The sequence below is a fragment of the Vicia villosa genome, unplaced genomic scaffold (assembly GCF_029867415.1).
Source record: "Vicia villosa cultivar HV-30 ecotype Madison, WI unplaced genomic scaffold, Vvil1.0 ctg.001125F_1_1, whole genome shotgun sequence".
Lineage (NCBI taxonomy): Eukaryota > Viridiplantae > Streptophyta > Magnoliopsida > Fabales > Fabaceae > Vicia > Vicia villosa.
The window spans coordinates 143,673-166,599 of NW_026705492.1; the positions used below are offsets into that span (position 1 = coordinate 143,673).

Below are 22,927 nucleotides of genomic sequence, written 5' to 3' on the forward strand. Positions count from 1 at the left end.
AATTGGAACATCCTCTATTTCTGCTGTTAGCTTGAAGACTCTAGATGAGGTGAAGAAAGAAAATGAGGAAGTAAGGACAAGGTTGGATCAACAACATAAAGTCATCAGGGCTCAATCTCAGACAAGCAACAGGATTAAGGAATTGTTGTCAAACATTTTAGCGAGACTATCACCCCTCCTTAAATTTATCTATTTTATATTTTACTGATTAATGAAATATTTCTTGTCATTTTCAATCAATTCTGTGTTATGCTATCTGTCTATTTTTTTTTTTTATTAATGACAAAGAGGGATAAAAGAATTTGAACTTGATTCATTTTTATCCCATGATAAAATCCCAAACATTCATAAAATTTATGGATTAAATTTGGTGAAATTATTATGCTTAATTGAATTTTTTGCTATTTCTAAATTTTTCAAAGTTTTGAACTAAGGGGGAGCTTGCAAACCTCACTCTAGATGCTTAAGCTAAGAACTTTTTTTGAAAGTCTAAAATTCAAGGAGGGCTTACAAACCTAAATCTAATTTTTAGTTGATCATTTATTGAGTAAAATTTTTTCATCAAAATACATGTGTTTGTCATCATCAAAAAGAGGGAGATTGTTGGATCAAGTTTGGTTCTACATCTGTATTCCTTAAGTTTTGATGATAAAAGTATGGCTAACAATTTTGTACACTAGTCGTTTCATTAAGTGTGCCGAATATGAAACTGGACAAAATTACTCTGGACTCTTGACAGAGCTGAACAAAGCAGACTATAGACTCTAGACTAAGCAGACTCTGAACTCTAAACAAAGAGACTATGGACTCTGGACAATCAAAGTTGAAATACAAAGAAATGTTCATCTGGATAATCAAGACAACACATTTGTATCATCAAGCCAAAATCACTTTGATATCGCAGATCTCATTTTTATTAGACTCTAAGTCTAAATATATAAGGCTCTGAACTCTAATCAAGCTTCAAATCATCACAAATACGAAGCCAATGATCGGGAGAACAATTAGTGAAAGAATATTCTTGGGAATAGTAAATTCAAGAGGAAAAATTAAATGTTTCCATAAAAGGACAAATATGCTGAGAAATCTTAAAGGACTATACTACCAATAGATCTCCATGTTTTACGGCTCAACCTCGCACCACCACTATAGCTGTGAAATTGATGGAGTTTCCATTTCCACTCAATTCCATTCTCTAACTGAGTCATCAACTATTTAAAGAAGAAAAGGAAGTTTGATGAACAACGAAGCAATGTAAAGAAACTGTATATAATTACGAGAAAAGAATTGTCGAGAAAATCTCTGTGTGAGAGAATAAGAAACAAAGAGAAAAAGAAAAGAGATATATCATTCTACACTCACTACACTTAGATACTTTTATTATATATCTTTCGAAGTGTAAAGTCTGAATTTCATATTGTGTGCCAACTTGTTAAGAAGCATTATCATAAACATACAAACTTTGTATTGTGACTCTTATTGTATTCCTTGAGGGACTAAGTTTAGTCTGTAGCCTCGAGAATTCATTAACAGTTAGTCTTTGAGATTGTATTCCTTTGGGGGGTAATGTTTAGTCAGTAGCCTCAAGAAGCCATTGAAAGTTAGTCTTTGAGATTGTATTCCTTGGGGGGACTAGATTTAGTCAGTAGCCTCGAGAAGTCATTAACAGTTAGTCTTTGAGTTGTAATCTGATTGATTAGTAGATTACGTCTTTATTGAGAAGGTGAACTCACTCTGACGAGTGGACTGGATTAACTTAGTTAACATTGAACCAATATAAAAATCCTTGAGTATTTTTATCATTGTTGAGTTTATTTGTAATTGCGCAAAAACGTCAATGACTTTAAATCCTCTAACATCTCATTGTTGAGTTTATTTTTATCATTGTTGAGTTTATTTGTAATTGCGCAAAAACGTCAATGACTCCCTCTTTCTTGTGTTTCTTGAACCTTCACAACATGTACATTTTCAACATTTGCATCTTCACCATTATCGTCTTCAAACCCAACATCTTAAATATTAACTTCTTCAACATTGTGTTCAACATAAACGTCAATGACTTTAAATCCTCTAACATCTTCCATGAACCTTAACACATCTTTGTCATCATTCAACGGTCGAAGTCCATGACAAAAAGAAAACTTAGGATTCCAATATCATAAACACTGTATATTACAATACCCCTCACTCTGAATCATCCTTTCAATTTGCATATAGGACATTAAGTCCACATCCCAATCTCAATTCATTTCAGTTACAATCCCTTCAACATACCATTTCACTAGATGATGAACCAAATTTTCTCTATGGTGTATTCTAAGTCTAACAACATATTTTTCAGTTGACCTACACATAAAAAAAACACCACCGTAAAGCTGGTAGGGCCAACCATAAGGAACAACAAGAAAGTAATAAACTAACTCCTCATTATACACAATGAGGGACCAGAACGTAAACATAAACAAATCACAAACATGAACCCGAGACCACAAAATGTCACAAAAAAACAAACTGGGACCACAATAAATCCCAAACATAAGCATAAACAAATCAGTAGAAACCTTATGTACATACCTCGAAACATAAATCCAAAGCAAAACATTGAAACTCAAAATCAGTAGAACAGATGTACTTACCTCGAAACAAAAGTTGGGTTTGACATTTCAGATAGACGCAAACGCAAGCAACGATTGAATGAGTGTTGAATTGCGAACAACAATGATTCAGGAAATGTTGTCGGGTTGTGAACACGAATAGCGATCCAAGAAAACTAGATGGTAATGGCAATGGAGATGAGGAGTTCGTCTTCGTCGGGCGACTTCAATGTGTTAACTGGTGACCTTTCTTCTTCAAATTTTTCATAAGTCACTTAGTAAAAACAAAAAGGATTAATGAAATAAATTAAGTTTAATTAGATAATAATAATAATAATGAAAATAAAATAATATTAAATTTAATAAGATAACTTAATTTTAAAATGATTATTCTAACGTGAAAACCAAAATTAAGCCATTAGAAAACAATCATCAATAACAACATCACCTCACTAAAACTTTTACGGGACTAAAATCCAAAACAAAACATGAAATAAAGGACAAAAAAAATCTAATTTTTAAAATAAAAACTAAAAAAAATAAAGGATTAAATATATTTTTGGTCTCCATTAATATCTCAAATTTCATTTTTAGTCCCTATAAAAAGTTTATATATTTTAGTCCCTACAAAATTTTTATACACTCAGTTTTAATCCCTATGTTATTTTCTAAAATTTTAAAAACTGTTTAATTATCCTTAAACTTTTAAATTTTGGAATAATTTTTTTCTACAGGTTTAAAATACTATAAAATGTTTCTTTACTAAATTATATACTTTTTTAAAATGAGAAGAATTAAATATGAAATTTTTAAATTTCAAAAAATAATGATAATATTTATGCAAATCTTGACTTATAAATCAAATTTTGAGTTCCTTTTTTCATGAGAAATTTATATGACGTTCTAAATATGTCTGTAAAATAATCATTAAAAAATACATATCGATTTAAGAGCAGAGACTAAAACTACGTGGATAATAATAATAATTTTGTGAGATCAAAACATGTCATTTTTTTAACAGGACCAAAAACAAAAGATAATTTTATAAAGACAAAAACATATTTAACCAAAAAATAAAATATAATAGAGGAACAAAGTTTTGTTTGACAAAAATTTTAATTTTTTTAAAAATTGTTTTCTATTTTATTTATGTTCTTTTAGTTTTATCAATAAATAATAAGTTTTTTTTTTTTTTTTTATTTCATCAAAACACCTTGCAAAGTTTGAGTTCTACCTTTTCGTTTAACGGGTTCATATTGTGATTTCTCAAGCACTTTGTAATTCAAGCACGCCGCTCACTGGTTAGTTTTCTGATTTTTCATTTCTTCTTCGCCATCCCTCCTCCTTCTACTCCGCAACGGCAGCTTCAGGCGCCGTCTTGTTCTCCTGAAATGCACGCCGCCACAGTGATACACGCCGCACTTGGCATCACTGTAGCGGCCGCGATTTACTACCTTATTTCAGTGCATGATTTATACATGCTAATTGAGTTGTTTTCAAAGTGTAACAGTGTTTTCTTATGGTTTTAGAGAGTAAGGTTATCGTGAAATGGGTTGGAAAGCAGCTGAGAAACTGATTAGGCATTGGAAAGTTGTGAGAGGGGATAATGTAAGCCTAACCCTAATTCATTCTTTTATTCTCTCTCTATGCTCTTTCTCATCATCTATTCATCTCTAACAGGTTATGATTATAAGGGGCAAAGATAAGGGCGAGACTGGGGTTATTAAGCGTGTTGTTCGATCTCAGAATCGTGTCATTGTTGAAGGCAAAAATCTGGTTACAAATCGTCACAACTTGAACTATCTCACTTGTTATGCTGTCAATTTCCTGGATTGATTTCCTACTCCTCTTTACAGGTAAAGAAGCATATCAAGCAAGGGCAAGGTCATGAAGGGGGTATCTTTACTGTTGAAGCCCCGCTTCATGCCTCCAATGTGCAAGTACTTGATCCAGTCACAGGGTATATACATTTCTTCACAATTTGAACTTGTGATTGAATATTCAGATATTGGGGGATATAGATAACCCTAATCAAAGTAACCTTTACTTATCCAGGAAGCCTTGCAAGGTTGGAACTAAGTATCTTGAAGATGGTACCAAAGTCAGAGTGTCCAGGGGAATAGGAGCTTCCGGCTCTATTATTCCTCGTCCTGAAATCTTAAAAATTAGAACTACACCAAGACCTACCGTTGGTAAGTTTCTGAAAATCTCACCATTTTTTTTCTTATTAAGGTTTCTGAGAAAGGCGTGTGAAAGCAAGGAACTGAAACCAAACTTGGATTGACATGGGAAAGGCGTGTACAACAATCCAATAGTGTGGCATACATAAAAAAGATATTTAGACTTACGAAGTTATCCATAAGCTTGTCATTGAAAAAGCCAAACTGCCTTACACCTTATAGACATCTTCTTAAGTTACTCCTTTTGTTGAAATGCATAACTATAACTGTTTTGTTAGTTAGTTAGCACAACATAAAAGAAAGTCTCTGGAAAAGTTGGGTGCCAGTAGATTAAGGCCTAGCTTGGATTAGCGTCTAACCTGTGAGACTCGATTAAAATAAGCTTATGTTTTTTGACTTAGTAGAAAGTCCTTATAAGTTTAGAGATGTCTATGTAAAAGTTGAATGGGGGTGCTTCTAAATATTTGAAATGTAGATAGAAACTAAGCCGTTGTTTGAAAATCGCATAGTTAGGAAGATTCTTATAGTATTTTTTTTATGATAACTATTTTTAAAGACGTTAATCCCAAGGACTGTAAATGTTGTATAGTGTCAGTCATTAAAGGTGTAAGATTAATTAAATTCCTTTCCATTGCCTTACAAACCTTGCTTTTGGAAATGTATTTCTTTTCTTTTCTCTGCCTTGACAAATGCATAATGGACATGCATTGCTTATGCAGAAACTCAAGTAGAATGCTACATTTATAAAATCAAGTACAAATACAAATAAGAGACATACATACAAAATTACTCAAACACAGGGATCCTGTATGAAAATTTTACCACATAAACGTTAGTATGTATGAAGTTAATATTGAACCAAATCTAAAATCGAGAGAGAAAATTGGCACTTCAAAAAGTTTATGCCATAGGTCATATAATAAAATGAAGACTTAGATGGTTTGAGTATGTAGAAAGAAGACCTGTATATTTTGTGCTAAGGAGAGTCGATTAGAAGAAGAGAAGTCAAACAACTAGAAGTAAAGGAAGACCTAGAAAAACTATAAGAGGAATTATTAAGATAGGCTTCGAGATTAATGATTTGGATAAAGGCATGGTTTTGGATAGAACATTATGGCAAAAGTTCATGTAGCCAACTCCACTTAGTGGAATAGGGCTTCATTGCTGTTGGTGGTATAAAATTGTAAAATGCATTTAGCATTTGACCGACGCTTCCAACATGTGTATTATTTTGAAACAGTGTTGTTAAATAGTCTGCCATATACTATTTAGTACAAAATGTTGTCAAACAACCGCTATAGCGGCTTTATAGCACTGCTGCATGGCAGAATTTTAACAATATGCTAATTTCTGCTATCCGCAATTGATAACACTGTTTTGAAGCATTGTGCTCTCTTGTATAACACTAATGTATTGAATTGAGTAATTTGGGTTGATAGGTTTAAGTTAAGTAATGAATTGAGTCAAAATCTCGGGTCATTGCAGATGTAATTGATATGAACTCATTCTCGTGTTCCAGTGTCATTTTCCTTGCTATTTCATCTGCTGTTTTAACTTTTAAATGCGCAAAATTTGGAATGGATATATAAAATTAGTTGGAGGAAACCCATGCTTTGTTAGTTATGAAAGATGCATTCTTCAAAAACCCTACAGTATCTTATAGTTAACCTGTTTGTTAATTAATTTGACAGCTGGTCCCAAGGATACTCCAATGGAACATGTGTATGAGAAGACATACGATGCTAAAACAGGAAGGGGCATGCCTGAACTTTAAGTGCGGAGATAGATCAATTTAGTACCTTGTTTAATTAGATAGTTGCTATCTCAATGAGCATGGTATGGTATCAATCTTGTCGCATCATGAATCGGTTTAATAATTTGCTTTCAGATTTATGTGAGTTACCAATCACTTATTATTTTCCAAGATGCTACTGTCCTGTGGTAGTGTTTAACCTCCATATATTTAAATGGATTTCTAAACTTTGAACTTCTCTAATTCTTTTGAATTTCTATGCAAACAATTAGGAGACACTCTAGAACAATAACAAAATTTCACAGATGAGGAGGAGATTTGTGTATTTTTTTTAGGTTAAATATCTTTGTGGTTCTAAATATATCTTATTTTAATTTTAGTCTCCAAAAAATTTATTCAAGCATTATTCCCCAAAAGTTTTCTGTCCAAAGTAATCGTTCCTCTAGTTAACTTTCATTGATAGAAGATGATGTGACTCACCATGTGCCATGACAACGTGGTAAAGATGATGATATGAGGTGTCAAGTGAACTTTTTGACTCTTTTATATTAATAAATTAAATATAGATTGATAGTTTGGACGCCAAATCTGTCTCATTAGATGAAGATGAAAATTCATTACAAGAACTCAGAATCCGTCAGTTAAATTGTTGCCGGAGATAAATGTTGAGTTGAATCTAGATCCGTCAATAAATATAGTTAGACATGGAAAGCATCTTATCATTGCTAAGCATGAAAAAATAAGCAAACAATAGTAATGGTAATTTTAAGGTTCAATATAGAGGAATATTGGTGTATATGCAATATTGATTTTTTTTAAAAGGCAACTTTTATTATTATCAAACTAATAAAAAAACACAAGTACATAGATTGTCCCACAGTGTCATATATATCTATCTTAAGCACATACAGTCTGCGACACTTAAAAAAGAAATATTATAGTTCAGCTACTCACTACACAACAAAAACAAATTACAAAACTGAGATAATGCAAATCAAGTCAAAGTCTAGACTTCACATACCTCAAATCCTCATAAGCTGCACTGTCTAAAGATACTCATAATCTCATATGACTAAACACCCGTGACAATGACATCGTTTCAGATAATTGTCTCTACTCTCTAGATTCAAACCAGTACAACCTTAACTTTTGTTTTTCAGTTAAATGTGTATAGCTCTCATCCTTTTACTTTTTTTTTTTTTTTTTATAATGAAGTGAAATTCAACCATATTTATTTGAATATCATTTAATAATCTCCATGGTCAGATAAAAATTTGTCCAATGCAACAAAAAAATTGCTCCGCTCCACTCCGTTAAGCCAACTCAGTTGATAGCTGCGAAGGATATCTAGTGTAAGGAGATAAGTTCGAATCCATGATATTTCACTAGTGTAAGGAGATAAGTTCGAATCCATGATATTTCACTTGTTCATTGTTAAGGGTGAATTCCAACCACTAAGCTACTTAACAAAAAAAAAAAAAGTTGAACATGATTTTTTTCTCTAAAAAATTTATCACACCTAAAAAATATTAAAATTTCATAATTTTACAAATTTATTCTTTAAATTTAAATTATAAACATAGTCATCTAATACAAAGTAAAAATTCAAATTAAATTATAAACATAATTATCACACACAACAAAATAGTATAAATTAAAAATCCAAACACACAACAAAATAGTACAAATTAAAAATCTAAATAAATATTGAACAAAGTATAATTGCAACATAAATTAAATAATAAAATAATTGCAGTGTCTAATAAATTATTTTTAAGAAGGAAAAATTATTCAAAATAAGATTTGAATAAAATTTACTTATATTTTAATATAATTTTTTTTAAAATTATCAAAATAGTTTTGTTGTGTGTTAGAAAAAAATAAAGCAAGCATTTAACCCGATCGCTCTTATTGGTTTTGGTTTTGGTTTGTTCTGACCGATTTTCACTGATTCAATAGTTTATCTGATTTAGTAATCAGACTTGACCAATGAACCTTAGAATTTTCGGTTAGACCGGCTGGTTTTGTCCAGATTTTAAAACACTATTTATTACTTTGTTTGAAGGATTGAATGAAAAAATAAAAGAGAGATGATGATAATGTCTCTTAGTGACAAATTTAGGATTTTATTGACCGAATCTTAGATTCACTCGTGAATAATGATCTTTTATGACGATTTTAATGACGCGAGTTTTAAATATAAATTTTTATCATCTTTATGCCACAGATTTATCCGTCTTTGTTTAATCTATTAATATAAAATAGTAAAAAAAAATTAAGTTAAAATATCATATATTTAAAGGATGATAAACTTATTTAACCATTCTTTTTCCTTCTATTAGACACTTTTAAACATATTTGTTTGGGAATTAAAAAAAAATACACTCTCTAATTCCTTAATTATAAAACTCAATTTTTTATGATATATTTTTCAAATTTTCACCAAAGTGAATAACTTTTTTTAATAATACCCTGTTAAATTTATATTTGAAAATATAATTTTTTTATTATATTCTTAATTATAAAATTAAATACATAAAAATAAAATACAATTTAAACAAATTCATCATTACAATGGAACAAACGAAGTGAACACGTGCGAGATCCATCACCATTTTGTAGCTCTAAACTAGCAACAATTTCGCTACAACTTCCTACTACAATATCCAAACCTTACGATCTTATGAGCTCCAACAGAATGAAGCAATCAAAAGATCCATTCGAAGCAGCCTTCGAGGAATCACCACCAGAATCCCCAATCGAAACCGAACAAGACCCAGACGCAGACACTGAAAATCCACCTTCCAATTCCTTGATTTCACAATCCACACACACTCACGAAGAAGACAACCAATTCAAAAACACCAACTCCAGTAACAACGCCGCAATCGCCAAGAATAAAGACGAAGACGATGATGAAGAAGAAGATAACATGGATGTGGAGCTCGCTAAGTTTCCTACTGCTGGTGATCCTCACAAAATGGCTAAGATGCAGTCAGTAACTTCGTTTTTTCTTTCTTTATGACATTTCGTTTTTTATAAACCCTAATTTTTCTTCTGTTATTTTTGTTTGTGAATTTTTAGGGCTATTTTGTCGCAGTTCACTGAAGAGCAAATGAGTAGATATGAGTCGTTTCGTAGAGCTGGATTCCAGAAAGCTAATATGAAACGGGTATTTCTTTCACTTTTAAATCATAAATTTAGTGACTAGAATATCATCCATTTTTCAATCTAGTACATAAACTATTTAAATGGGTAACTAGTCTCTCAAATATATTAAATATGTCAATTTAGACTTTATTATTAAGATGTTATCAAAGGGGGTTTTAAAATAGGATCTGTAACCGCGAAAACAGCTGCGACAAAGTTACTTACCGATTCTCATAACGTTATTGACCATTTTTATGTTAAAGAACAAATTATGGTTAATTCACACTACGACAACTGTAAGCAGGGTCATGAGACATGTACCGACCTAAATTGCGAATACCTTTGCGCGTCATCAATGCGACTGTACCTTTTTTAAAACTTGAAATTCTATTGAGATTATTTATTATGTTTATATTGTTTATTTAGAGACTAAATTGGATAGATTGATCTTTTAGGATTTTAGGAACCAAATGAATGATTTAATTTTTCACTTTTACTCTTCAACTGAAAATTTTATTGGACCGTGTAAGACTTGTGATGTTATGCGGGACAAAATATTGGATGGTTAAGAATCAACACAAAAATACACGATGTTGCATTTGATGTGTGGTAAGACTAGACAAGGTAAGATTAGAAATGACAATATTAGAGACTAGAGAGTGTTGGGGTAGCACGTATAGTAAAAAAGATGGCAAAAAATAGACTTAGGTGGTTTGGACATCTAGAGAGAAGACCTGTAGATTTTGTGGGAAGGAGAGTAGATTAGATGAAGATGAGTCAAACAACTAGAGGTAATGGAAAACCTAAAATAACTATAAGAGAAGTTATTAAAAAAGATTTCGAGATTAACGATTTGGATAGAAACATGGTCTTGGATATAACATTATGACGGAAGTTGATTCATGTAGCCGACCCCACTTAAGTGGGACAAGGTTTGGTTGGTTTTTGTTGTTGTACTCTTTTTTCTTATTAATTTTTTCGCTATTGCTTCTTCCTCACCACGGAACAAAGTTCTTATTTTTAATCTGGATATACATTAAGGGAAATACTAACAATCCTCACTTTAGTACTCTCTTTCTTATTCTTGTAGATACCTTCATTTTGAAAATGGGTCTCTTATAAAATGGTGGGACTTACGTCAATTTCACTTAATAGAAGAGAGAGTGTTAGAGTCTGCCCCTCAACAGTGAGTGAGTGGATAGTAAAGTAATAAAATCAAGGGGTGTTACTTCTGCAAGCTTGTGATTTATTTTGATGTGTCTCTAATATCAACTATTGATTTGTTCGTCAATGGTTAATACTGTTTTACTTCAACTTTAAAGTGAGATGCTCAATATGGAAGTGTCGGATGTTTATTTTACATTCTGTTATGGGTTCTTGGACAGTGAATGAGTCAGTGACCTCCAACTTCTTCCCAGAATATCAAACAAAAATAGCATTAGCTAATTAATTCATGTTTAAGTTATTTATTTCTTGATGCTAGGCTAGGCTGGTATTGTATCCTTGAACATAAATCGACCTTCAGCTTTCTGTTTTCCTTCATCCCAAACTGATTGGGTAATTTCTATTTCTAATTGCAAGACTCTTAAATGATCAAACTACACCACCATAAACACATGACATTGTTGAATAGAAAATTTTTAAACTGTTGAGTTCGGATTATTTATAGTAGCTACAATTGGTTTGATCCTCTCTGGTTTTGGAATAATAGGATATTGTCCTGTAAGAGAGAATAATACAATATTTTTTGCACAGTTGATTGGATGTTTGTAGGGTAGGGTCCACTAGTTCTAATCCAATGCGTATAGTCACTTGAGCTAACCTAACTCCTCCGTGTATATTATTCAACAATGGTTTCTGTCATATTCGGCTGTGCATCGATGCTTCTTTTGAACTCATGTTCTTCTACAAGAAGTCTTAGAATGCCATTTTTGCATTTTAATTTACACTGGTAATTTATATTATACTAAATCAAGGTTGCTCACAACACTCAAGTGACCACTTCTCTATTGGTTGCCTGAAAGCAGTTATTAGCAAGCATCACTGGGTCTCAGAAAATCTCTATACCAATTACAATTGCAGTATCAGGGATAGCAAAAGTGTTTGTGGGTGAAGTTGTGGAAACAGGTATTAGTTTTCTTTTACAAACGTAACATGCTTCCTTTTAATATAATTAGTAATAGAAAAATGCAAATGAATAACATAGTGACCAGTCCTGCACATAGTGTGTTTCCAAGGTAAAAATGTTGCAGTGTATTATTTCCATTAATCAGGTACTCTATCATTGCAGCTAGAATGGTTATGAAGGAGAGGAAAGAATCTGGACCAATCCGGCCATGTCATTTGAGAGAAGCACATAGACGACTAAAGCTTGAAGGAAAAGTCTTCAAGAGAACAACCTCGAGGCTATTTCGGTAATGGAATGAATATGATTCTTGGTATCATATGATTGGCTTACAACAGTGACATGCAGGAAGGAAAAATATTTAATCCAGCTTATCCAATCAAGTGGAATGAGTGAATCAATGTTGGTAGGTAAAATGGGCAAGTCTTCTACAAAATAAAATATGTTATGGACTTGGCAACATAATTTATTTCTAGTTGTGTCAAATACTAATAATCAATGCTTTTATTGTATTACTACCTTTTCCTCCATCAACTAGTAACCCTAGCAAGTAGAATTTTGCTATTTGGTGTTTAACAATGAAGATCATTGTGCAAGGATTCAAAGGAGTAATTTGTGTCTTGTGTATCCTTGTTTGTACATAATTCTTAAAAAGGAGTAATTTGTGTGAATATTTGCCCTCTAAAATAGTTTGATGCTAGTCAGTTTATAGCTTTTAGATGAATCAACTGGAAATGGCAATTGGTACACTTCCAAATTCAACTTTTGTTACATATTAAAGTTTAACAAATTTTTCAACTAGGAATTTTGTGGTCATCAAATTAATAGAGTTCATGAAAAGAGAAAACTTAAATACATTTTCTTTTCTTAGGTGTGGTTTTTACTATTTTTAATGAAAATATGACAAGTGTATAATTTTCTTTTACACATGTTTAATTTTCTCCTATTTTTACTTTCTAAGCGATATTTAGATACACTTACCATATTTTTAGTAATAAAAATCACATTTAAGAAATTGTATCTAGGTTTTCCTAATAGAAGCAGATAAAAAAATACATTCAATCCACTCCGCTAGACATTGAAAATGTATGTTCTTACAAAATTAATCACAAATAGTATGCATTAACAAATTGCCAAAGGATAATAGACCAATTATTTAAAGGCCAATGGTTTAATATTTTCCTTGGAAATTGTTAATTATGTCCTATACCATTACTCACTCAAATAAAAATTAAAAAATATCTATCTCGTACCATTCAAATTTTTAAAACCTGAACGTACCACAACACTACAAACCCAATATCAACATCATCCCAAAGGCGAGTAAATGGATTGAGATTATACAATTCGAATGTACCATAGGGACATTAAAATTCTGACCTTACCATTTAAGGTGTGCAAAAAGTCTTTCCCTCTCCGCTTCTACTATCTACCCAATACTATTAGATTGACCAATCTGACAAAAATGCCCTTTGTTAAAAAAATATTTACACACAAAAAAGGATAATTTGGTAACTAACAAAATTACACTACCACTTTTCTATGTCTAAACAAGTGTTATGCTCCTATTGGTCCTTATTTCCTAATAAAGTACTACTTTCTCTTTTCTCTCTCATTTCAATCTCACGTTTCAACACCTTTTCTCTCATACAGCACCTTTACGTCTCCTTTTTTTCTACCCTAATCCTAGCCGCCGCAGCCCCTTCTCTCTTTCTCTTCGTCTTCTCTCCTATCTCTTTTTTGCTGAAACCGTAAAAACACTGCCGCCGCTGCCTTTCTCCTCTTACTTTGTAATCTCTCCTTTTTCAGATCAAGATCCTCCATTCTCTCGCGTCAATTTTGAGACTTAAAAAACAGATCCATTTCTTCATCCATATCCAACATCTTGCCATTTCATCTGAGGCAAACTCCTGTTTTCATGGAACTTAATCGCCATTTCATGATTTCATGGTTTTTTCACTCCTCGCGGATACCAACATCATGGTTTTTTAAGATCCACGGGTCACTCTTCACGAAAATGAAGAAAAAGACAGGTTTGCACGATTTAGACAACAGATTTATATAGTGTGTACTTGATTATATAGTGAGTCCATTCACTTCATTTTTCGGTTTAATTTTCCATTTGGATTAAGCCTACGGAGACAATATTGAAGAGGAAAAGATCTCTTTCTCTCTTTTGTTCTTACCTTTTGGTTGTGTTTTTTTTCTGGATTTTGTCTCATGAACGAAAAGAAAGAGGTGAAGAGGTAGAAGACAACAAAAGACATTCAACACCAATGGAACCCGTACTTTGGCACCGAGAGAGTGAGATCCATAGTGTTACATGGTAAGTGATTGGATTCTCATCTTTTTAAATTTTTCACAGTATATCATTAGGTTACCTTTTTTTTCTTTCAGCATTGTCAAATATTAATGAGGACAAAACAACACCAATGGATGGGGAAGACAAAAGCAACCAAGATAAGTCAAATTTCATTCAGTGAATAAGTTTCCTTACTTTTGCACTCTTCATGTTTGATATAATGCTTCTTTGAACTTTTACTTATAACTCAACTTTTCAAATAATGTTTATAAAACTGAGATTTTATTTTATTTTGTTTAAATTTTATTTTGTAATTTGAAGTTTATGATTAATCTAATATAAATTAGTTTATGATTTATTTTTTTATTTTTTTTAAAACTGAGCTTTTATTTCATTTTGTTTAAATTCTTATTCTGTTAATTCATGTTCATATCTTGGAGCTTGACTTAGTTTAGCATGAGTTTTGAGCTTGTCTATATTTCCTTACAGAAATTGCTCGGTGCTGCTGGATTGTTTGTAGGATCAGTAGTCCTGATGCGAAATTATGGCGACCTTATGGCAATCTAAGAGTAGAAGACTTTGTTGTGTTGTAATAACTTTCTACTATTATCTCCTTAAACCTTAATTAGATTGACCAATCTGACAAAAATGCCCTTTGTTAAAAAAATATTTACACACAAAAAAGGATAATTTGGTAACTGACAAAATTACACTACCACTTTTCTATGTCTAAACAAGTGTTATGCTCCTATTGGTCCTTATTTCCCAATAAAGTACTACTTTCTCTTTTCTCTCTCTCATTTCAATTTCACGTTTCAACACCTTTTCTCTCATACAGCGCCTTTACGTCTCCTTTTTTTCTACCCTAATCCTAGCCGCCGCAGCCCCTTCTCTCTTTCTCTTCGTCTTCTCTCCTATCTCTTTTTTGCTGAAACCGTAAAAACACTGCCGCCGCTGCCTTTCTCCTCTTACTTTGTAATCTCTCCTTTTTCAGATCAAGATCCTCCATTCTCTCACGTCAATTTTGAGACTTAAAAAACAGATCCATTTCTTCATCCATATCCAACATCTTGCCATTTCATCTGAGGCAAACTCCTGTTTTCATGGAACTTAATCTCCATTTCATGATTTCATGGTTTTTTCACTCCTCGCGGATACCAACATCATGGTTTTTTAAGATCCACGGGTCACTCTTCACGAAAATGAAGAAAAAGACAGGTTTGCACGATTTAGACAACAGATCTATATAGTGTGTACTTGATTATATAGTGAGTCCATTCACTTCATTTTTCGGTTTAATTTTCCATTTGGATTAAGCCTACGGAGACAATATTGAAGAGGAAAAGATCTCTTTCTCTCTTTTGTTCTTACCTTTTGGTTGTGTTTTTTTTCTGGATTTTGTCTCATGAACGAAAAGAAAGAGGTGAAGAGGTAGAAGACAACAAAAGACATTCAACACCAATGGAACCCGTACTTTGGCACCGAGAGAGTGAGATCCATAGTGTTACATGTAACAACCCGTTTTTTTTATAGTATTTATTTTATTATATTATTTTATACTTTTAGTGTGTTAAATTAATTATTTAATAGTTATGAGATTTAATTATTTATTTAATTAATTAAACTTGAGTGCATTTGTGTTTAATAGAATTAATTAAGTTATTAGAGAGTTAGATTAATTGGGCCTATTTATTAGAGTAATAAGCAATTGGGGGGTGTTATTATTTTTAAAGCCCAAAGTAATAAATAAAGATAGTAAGAAAGGAAACAAGGGGTAGAGACATCATTTTATCAATTTGCTGGTTTTTGAAGAATAGAAGTGGAGGAGAGGAACAAGAAGAGGAAATAGGGTTTTTGGAGGAGAAAACAAGAGGTAAGGGGGAGAATCCCTAATCATTGTGGGATAGTATAATGGGGTAATGGGTAGGTTAATATATTTATGTTTGCCTATAGATAAATCCTATGAAATATGTGTATGTTGATTTCTATTTTACTATGCGGAAACTGTTGAGAAATTGGATTTCTTTTAATACTGGGAACAAACACTTCATACCCCTTTGAAAAAAACGAAATGGGGAGGAAGAAGTGTAGGCCCCGAATAACATCACTATATGGTGATGAAGACCAATGGCTGTTTGTTTAGGTCATTCCAACATGAATGGTCAGAGTATTTAGTTGATAGAAATAGTAGCTGGCCTTGAACCGTGAGCCACTAGTACTCCTTATTCTATCCGCTACCTGTTGTTTTTTTTCTTGAAATTAAAGAAAATCGTGAACCTTTTCTTTTGATGATATGAAACGTGAAAACCCCATATTATATTTCTTAATGGAACTGCTACTGTGCTAGTTATGAAACTAAAAGGAACACGTGGAACCATCAATATATTTATATGATGGAACATGACATTGCTACTAGTTATTACACAGGGAATGGAAATGTGAACCACCCACTTAATTATGAATGGAACACACTCATTAAAAGAAAGATTGAACACCACTTGTTGTATTCTTTCACTGTAGCGATAATTTCAATATGTAGTTATTATGACCGCTCAAATTTTATGGATAGCACACATTCATGGCTGACTAGCATTTTGGCCATACACGGAAATATACATGTCTCGCTAAATGTTCTCCTTTATTCATTTAATATACTGATAATGTTAATTGCTAAATATATTTCTATTTCCTTTTATATAGAAGTGCTACCACTACTAGTAGTTAGATCAAATAATAATGTAATATCATCACACGGCTACTGTTGGCAGCCATTGACCCAATTGAATATGTGAACTACCTTCACACTCCATTTAATAGCCACATAAGATAAACATAGTTAGATTAATTAGTAATTAAGTATGTTTGAATGGAATTGCCTTTCTATGAAAGATAATAGGTTCCTAATAAAAATAGTAGTTGGACTGTATTTTAATTATGGTCCTATAATTAAAATTTAGAAATAACTAGATGATAAAATACTAATGTCTTGTTGGCTTAATATGAAAGTGAGTAAACCATATGAAATTGACAAATAGTGAGTTAGTATATGATAGTGTTAATTTAATAGTGTTGGTTGAAATATTGGATTGGAACTGTGTGTTGATTATTATATGTGAATAATGCTTATGTGATGAGAATGTTGTGTACAATATTGTGGAATAATTCATTGAGTGAATTATTGTGATATGCTAAATATTAAGATGGTAGAGATGATCTTAATTGCATATGTTTGATTAACATTGTACATACATTCATATCATGGATGCCTTGAAACAAAGGTGGTTTGCTTTGAAACATAAGCGAGGCTTAGATTCTAAAGTGAATCGGAAGCGGTAAACTATATGTTTACGTTTGGTGGGCTTTGGTCTTGTCCGGATCGGAAGCGTGGCTTGGATTCTAGATATTGAATCGGAAAGCGGTGAAACTTTGGGTTCACAATTCGGTACCACATGCATAGTGTCACATATCTTGCATTGAGTCACATTAAAATTATGCGATAATTGAGTATGTGAAGTTGATGTGATTGTGATATGTGTATGAGTTTGATAATTGAAACGAGTGAAGTTTGAATACATATTTGATTAAATGTGTGAATATGTGAGAATCATGATTGTGTACTTATTTGGGAATATGATAGTAGAATTGAAATATTATACTATTTAAGCTTGTTGTATACCCAATAACATGTGATTTATGTGTTGATTACTATTATATATTTCGTTTTATATAGTATGACTATTTACTTGAAGTATTGATTTAACCATTGTATTCTGTTATACTTTCTTCATAATGATTCGTATTCTCACCCTTCTGTTTTAATGTTGCCCTCGTTTGGCGACATGCAGGTTCTGGAGTTTAGTAGCCGCGTGTGACCTAGCCGGAGGTTCTTCCTTGGTTATTGGAGACTAGGTAGTGAGTCAATGCTCTGGTCATGTAACACTGGGTAGACTAGGTGTATTGAACTCATGTTATATTTGCGTATGTATTATGCTATGACTGGTGAACTTATTTATTGGTTACATGTCTTTTGAGAGGCTTACAAGCCAAACCATTTTGATTATGTTTATGTTGAATTGAGATTATTAGTCGATGTATGATCATGGTATGAGACATGAATCATTATAAATCACATGAGTATCATATATTTCCGCTGTGAATGCATATCCAGGTTAAATTTTGATTTGATATTGAGTGTTATTAAAAATGACCAGGAGTATTGTGCTGTATAGATAAATGCTGTCAGTTTTTTTTGGTTTTTAGTTCTTCTAAAAGCATCAATGTGACGCCCTTTTGAATTATATGCATGTTATTCTCTGATTATTTGTTAAATATTTTGGGGTATAAAAAGGGGTGTTACATTACATGGTAAGTGATTGGATTCTCATCTTTTTAAATTTTTCACAGTATATCATTAGGTTACCTTTTTTTTCTTTCAGCATTGTCAAATATTAATGAGGACAAAACAACACCAATGGATGGGGAAGACAAAAGCAACCAAGATAAGTCAAATTTCATTCGGTGAATAAGTTTCCTTACTTTTGCACTCTTCATGTTTGATATAATGCTTCTTTGAACTTTTACTTATAACTCAACTTTTCAAATAATGTTTATAAAACTGAGATTTTATTTTATTTTGTTTAAATTTTATTTTGTAATTTGAAGTTTATGATTAATCTAATATAAATTAGTAGTTTATGATTTATTTTTTTATTTTTTTTAAAACTGAGCTTTTATTTCATTTTGTTTAAATTCTTATTCTGTTAATTCATGTTCATATCTTGGAGCTTGACTTAGTTTAGCATGAGTTTTGAGCTTGTCTATATTTCCTTACAGAAATTGCTTGGTGCTGCTGGATTGTTTGTAGGATCAGTAGTCCTGATGCGAAATTATGGCGACCTTATGGCAATCTAAGAGTAGAAGACTTTGTTGTGTTGTAATAACTTTCTACTATTATCTCCTTAAACCTTAATGTCTTGGCTGTAATTTCAATCTAAAATGAGCAAGATTACTTTTAAGATGTTCAATCTAAAATGTCTTGGCTATTAGAACGCCTTCCAGATGCAATATTAACCCTGTGAGGTCTTGATAAAGTTATATGTAACTTAGTTTGTATATTTTGCCACATGCTGCTTGCAGGATTACAAAGAAAATATAAGCTGGAAGGATAAACAAATCAACTAGGAAGTAGACGAGGAGTTATAGATCAAGATTCCTGTAAGTTGTTTAATGAACATACAAAATAGCTAAGATCTCCCTAATATAGTTGATCCTTAATATGACATGATTTTTACTACTGATATCTGGGACGGCATTGGTTCTTGATGAAATTTTCAACCATGTGCAAACTCAACAACGTCAAATGGAGGTTGGACTTCTCTCACCGCAAACATTTTACATGAATTTATTTGTACAATCAGCAGGCTTTACGTGTTTATTATTTTCCATTTGTTTCCCAATTAGTCATGGATTATGAATAGAAAATTTTGAAAAAAAAGGTTGGATTTGCTTCCCAAATTCTGTGTTCAAAATTCATATTCAGTAAGTATTATACATCAAACATTAAGCTGTCATGGAACACATAGCACTGCTTACTGCTTACCTGTAAGCAAGCAATAAGTATTGTATATCAAACACTAAGCTATCTTGGTCCCATGATTTTGGACTATTTGACTTAGAATCTACTTTGAAATATCCTTTTCTCAATGGCTCTACCTATTCTCATTCCCTCATATTGTCAAGTTTTCATATGCTTATTGATTATATAGTGTGTATGCTCATTTGTTAATTGATCCTTTGCATTATTTGAGAATCGCCTTAAAATAAAAACAAGTGTGTTTCTTTGCTCCATATCACCCATTGTACATTAGAGTAGATGTTGCAACATATCATCATGGTTCAAATGGTGGAAATCACTGAGTATGTTTGAAAATAAAGTACTACAATTTTGGAAAGAATGAATGAGTACATATGATCATTCTCTTATTATTCTCAAGTATCTCTTTGATCAAAGTCACATTGGTCTTATGCTTATATTTGTATCCAAGGTGGTAGTTACTATTAGATTCTATGTAATGATAGATTGCTAAGCATGATAATATTTTTGTTTGTTGATGGGATTGTCAATGTAACAATGAATGATGAATAAATTTTATAACTCTAAATTTAGTTTATGACATAACAGTTGATTTATACCCTTTTACTTTAACCTCAGTTAATATTGGTTAAGTAATGTACTAATGTGTCAATTTTCCTAAGTTAGTGGGATTTAGATGAATAAAAAGAGTAGTTTCATTGGGGAGGCTATGACTTCAAATTTCAATTCATTTCATGTAGATGTAGCTTAATTTTAGCATATTCTATATAAAACCTTGGAATCTTTGATATGATATGACAAAAATATAATTAGAACTTATTAATGTTGTTTATATGATAATATCATTTCGTTTTAATGATGATGGAGGCATGAATAAACTGTTGCATCAATAATGTCGTTTTGTATATGGTTTCACATTCTTTATAATGGTGCCCAAATACAGTCATAAAGCAAGAAACAGAGATGGTGCAAGTACTTTTACTTCTATGTATAGTGGATATTGTTAGTAGCCAATGTTAATTTGAAAGCAAAGTATCCGAGAGACAAAACTTGGCTGAGTGTGTCTATTTCACACTATTTTTTCCATTTAATCTGTTGTGGGCCGTGTGTCCTTTTTTTAATATTTTCTTAAACATTTTATTATGTTTTATTCTTATTTATTCTTAAAGCAATAAATGCTTTGATGTACTTAATTTCAAGCATTTTATTATCATGTGGCAGTTTGTTATCCATGATGAAATAAACAATGTTTATAATTAACAAATATTTTTTTCGAGTGTTGATTTACGAATTATGGTATATTTGAATTTTAAAACATTGAAATGAAAGAAAGTATAAAAACGAGAAAGGAAAATGAAACAATTATCATGCTCATTAAATATAAGCTCATTAAATATAAGAGTGTAAAAGGATTTTTACGTTCTAATGTTTTCTTTGATTAGATAGAAAGTAGGAAAAAAAATATGTGCACAATCACAAAAATAATCCTTACAATTTTTTTTATTTTTATTAATGATGTTAATTTATTATTTAAGTTTTTATAATTTCAGTTGAATAACAATAACAAAATTTCAATTTCAATTTCAAATTTGATATTTGAAAATGATAGATATCTTTTTTTTTTAATGATAAAATTGCTAATATCATAACATTCTTTTTATTGATTCATTTATTTATTATCAAATTGAATTGGTGATCATTTTGAATATGTATTTATCTTACGGGTTACTAATTTAGAAATCTTTTATTTTAGCTTAATCAATTATTATTTTAATTTAAGAGGCAAAATTTTTATTTGTAATTAAATATTAATTTTTTCTCCATCTCACAATTATATTTTTTTTCTTCTTTGTGTATAATTATTTAATATAATTAAATCTATATGATTATTGTTTATTTTAATAAAAGTAAATCATTTCAAATTTTGCATTTATATCTAACATTTTACATTTGTATTTGATATTATCTAAGTGTTATGATATTAAGACTCATTCATGTCTTATCACATTAAAAAATATTTTGTTATTATTTTTTTTATTTCATGATTATTATTTGAAGATTCTAAATTACTATATATTTTTTAATTATTTACATAATATCATAATTAAATATTTTTTAAAATTATTTACATAATATCATAATTAAATTACCCGTGCGGGAGCACGGGTCTCTTACTAGTTTCCCTTGCAAAACAATTTCTCTAAGAACACCACAACTCTCACAAGTTTGGGTTCAACATTTTTTCAATATTTTCTTTCAATATCACTCCTAATCATTCATACCAAGCAATTTCATCAACTTCTACTCCTCCCCATTCAGGACAGACTGATTCATCTCTCACATTTGATAAGTTTCTCATTCATTTTTACTATGCATGCTTTTGATGCATATAATGCAATTCCTTAAATGATTCTAGTTAAAATTCACTAGGTTACATCCAATACACACTACTTATGCTACATAGGTTACATCCTTCACTCATACGAGACAATCAAAATTTCAAAATTTGTATCCACCCCTATAAAAATCCTGATATCAAAATCCGAATGCTAATACAGATTAAAAAATTCAAATTTTTATGCTTGTTATTTTTTTTGTCATTATGCTTGTATTTGCTAATGATATGTCTTGTGTTATATGAAAGAAAAATGGTTGACAGGCAATCAAGGTACCGACATGGTTGGTTGAGTCAACAAGCTTTAGTATGTAGGAAGAGAGCCAAATCATTGTGAGTTGCTGAAGAAATATCTCGGGCTACTGAGGGATCGTCTTTCGTGGTCATGTGTCTTCGACTCATGATGAAGCATGTGCTGCCCCTTTTATGCTCTTGATGTTGCTGTACATGTGCATGACCCACATCCTACAGCCGAACTTGTTGTTGCCACACCGGGTGATTTTTCTAGAGGTCCAAATGGCATGTCACTGATTCAAATTTATGTACACCATACTGCTAGGCATATGTGAGAATGAGATGTAGCTAGATATTTAATTTCTTTTAAACTTCTATTGTATACAAACTATATTTTCTGATGTTGATTCTATTTTTTTCAGTACCGTGACACACTAAATGTATAAATTAAGCCAAGAAGATAGCAAATTTTCTCGAGTCAGATGAACCTTGATTTCATAACGTATTGGAGCTATCTCGTATGAAATACTTCTTATGTAGGACAAAATATGGTTATATTCATCATAGTCTTTTGTTTGCATTTGTTGAGAGATGATACACA

The 22,927-nt window shown here is 31.4% G+C and overlaps 2 protein-coding genes and 1 long non-coding RNA gene across 4 annotated transcripts; all 3 read left to right on the forward strand.

Moving 5' to 3' along the window:
• The first annotated feature begins 3,796 nt into the window (after window positions 1-3,796).
• LOC131633433 (uncharacterized) lies at window positions 3,797-6,765 on the forward strand. Of its 2 annotated transcripts, XM_058904148.1 has the most exons (6): window positions 3,797-3,895; window positions 4,124-4,202; window positions 4,275-4,370; window positions 4,451-4,554; window positions 4,650-4,786; window positions 6,466-6,765. In XM_058904148.1, the coding sequence occupies exons 2-6, from the start codon at window positions 4,143-4,145 to the stop codon at window positions 6,546-6,548; spliced, it is 480 nt and encodes a 159-aa protein (XP_058760131.1). In that variant the 5' UTR covers window positions 3,797-3,895; window positions 4,124-4,142; the 3' UTR covers window positions 6,549-6,765. The 2 variants fall into 2 exon arrangements, with proteins under 2 accessions (XP_058760131.1, XP_058760132.1); XM_058904149.1 differs by lacking the exon at window positions 3,797-3,895 and having other exon boundaries at window positions 4,105-4,202.
• Window positions 6,766-9,107: 2,342 nt separating this feature from the next.
• LOC131633464 (transcription initiation factor TFIID subunit 11-like) lies at window positions 9,108-12,473 on the forward strand. Its single transcript, XM_058904180.1, has 4 exons — window positions 9,108-9,521; window positions 9,612-9,699; window positions 11,705-11,804; window positions 11,968-12,473. Exons 1-4 carry the CDS (start codon window positions 9,211-9,213, stop codon window positions 12,093-12,095), a joined length of 627 nt encoding a protein of 208 aa, XP_058760163.1. The 5' UTR covers window positions 9,108-9,210; the 3' UTR covers window positions 12,096-12,473.
• Window positions 12,474-14,913: 2,440 nt separating this feature from the next.
• On the forward strand, window positions 14,914-19,029 carry LOC131633465 (uncharacterized). The gene is made up of 4 exons (XR_009293328.1): window positions 14,914-15,322; window positions 15,522-15,614; window positions 17,950-18,013; window positions 18,541-19,029. It is a non-coding gene; the product is annotated as an uncharacterized LOC131633465 (long non-coding RNA).
• The last annotated feature ends 3,898 nt before the right edge of the window (window positions 19,030-22,927 follow it).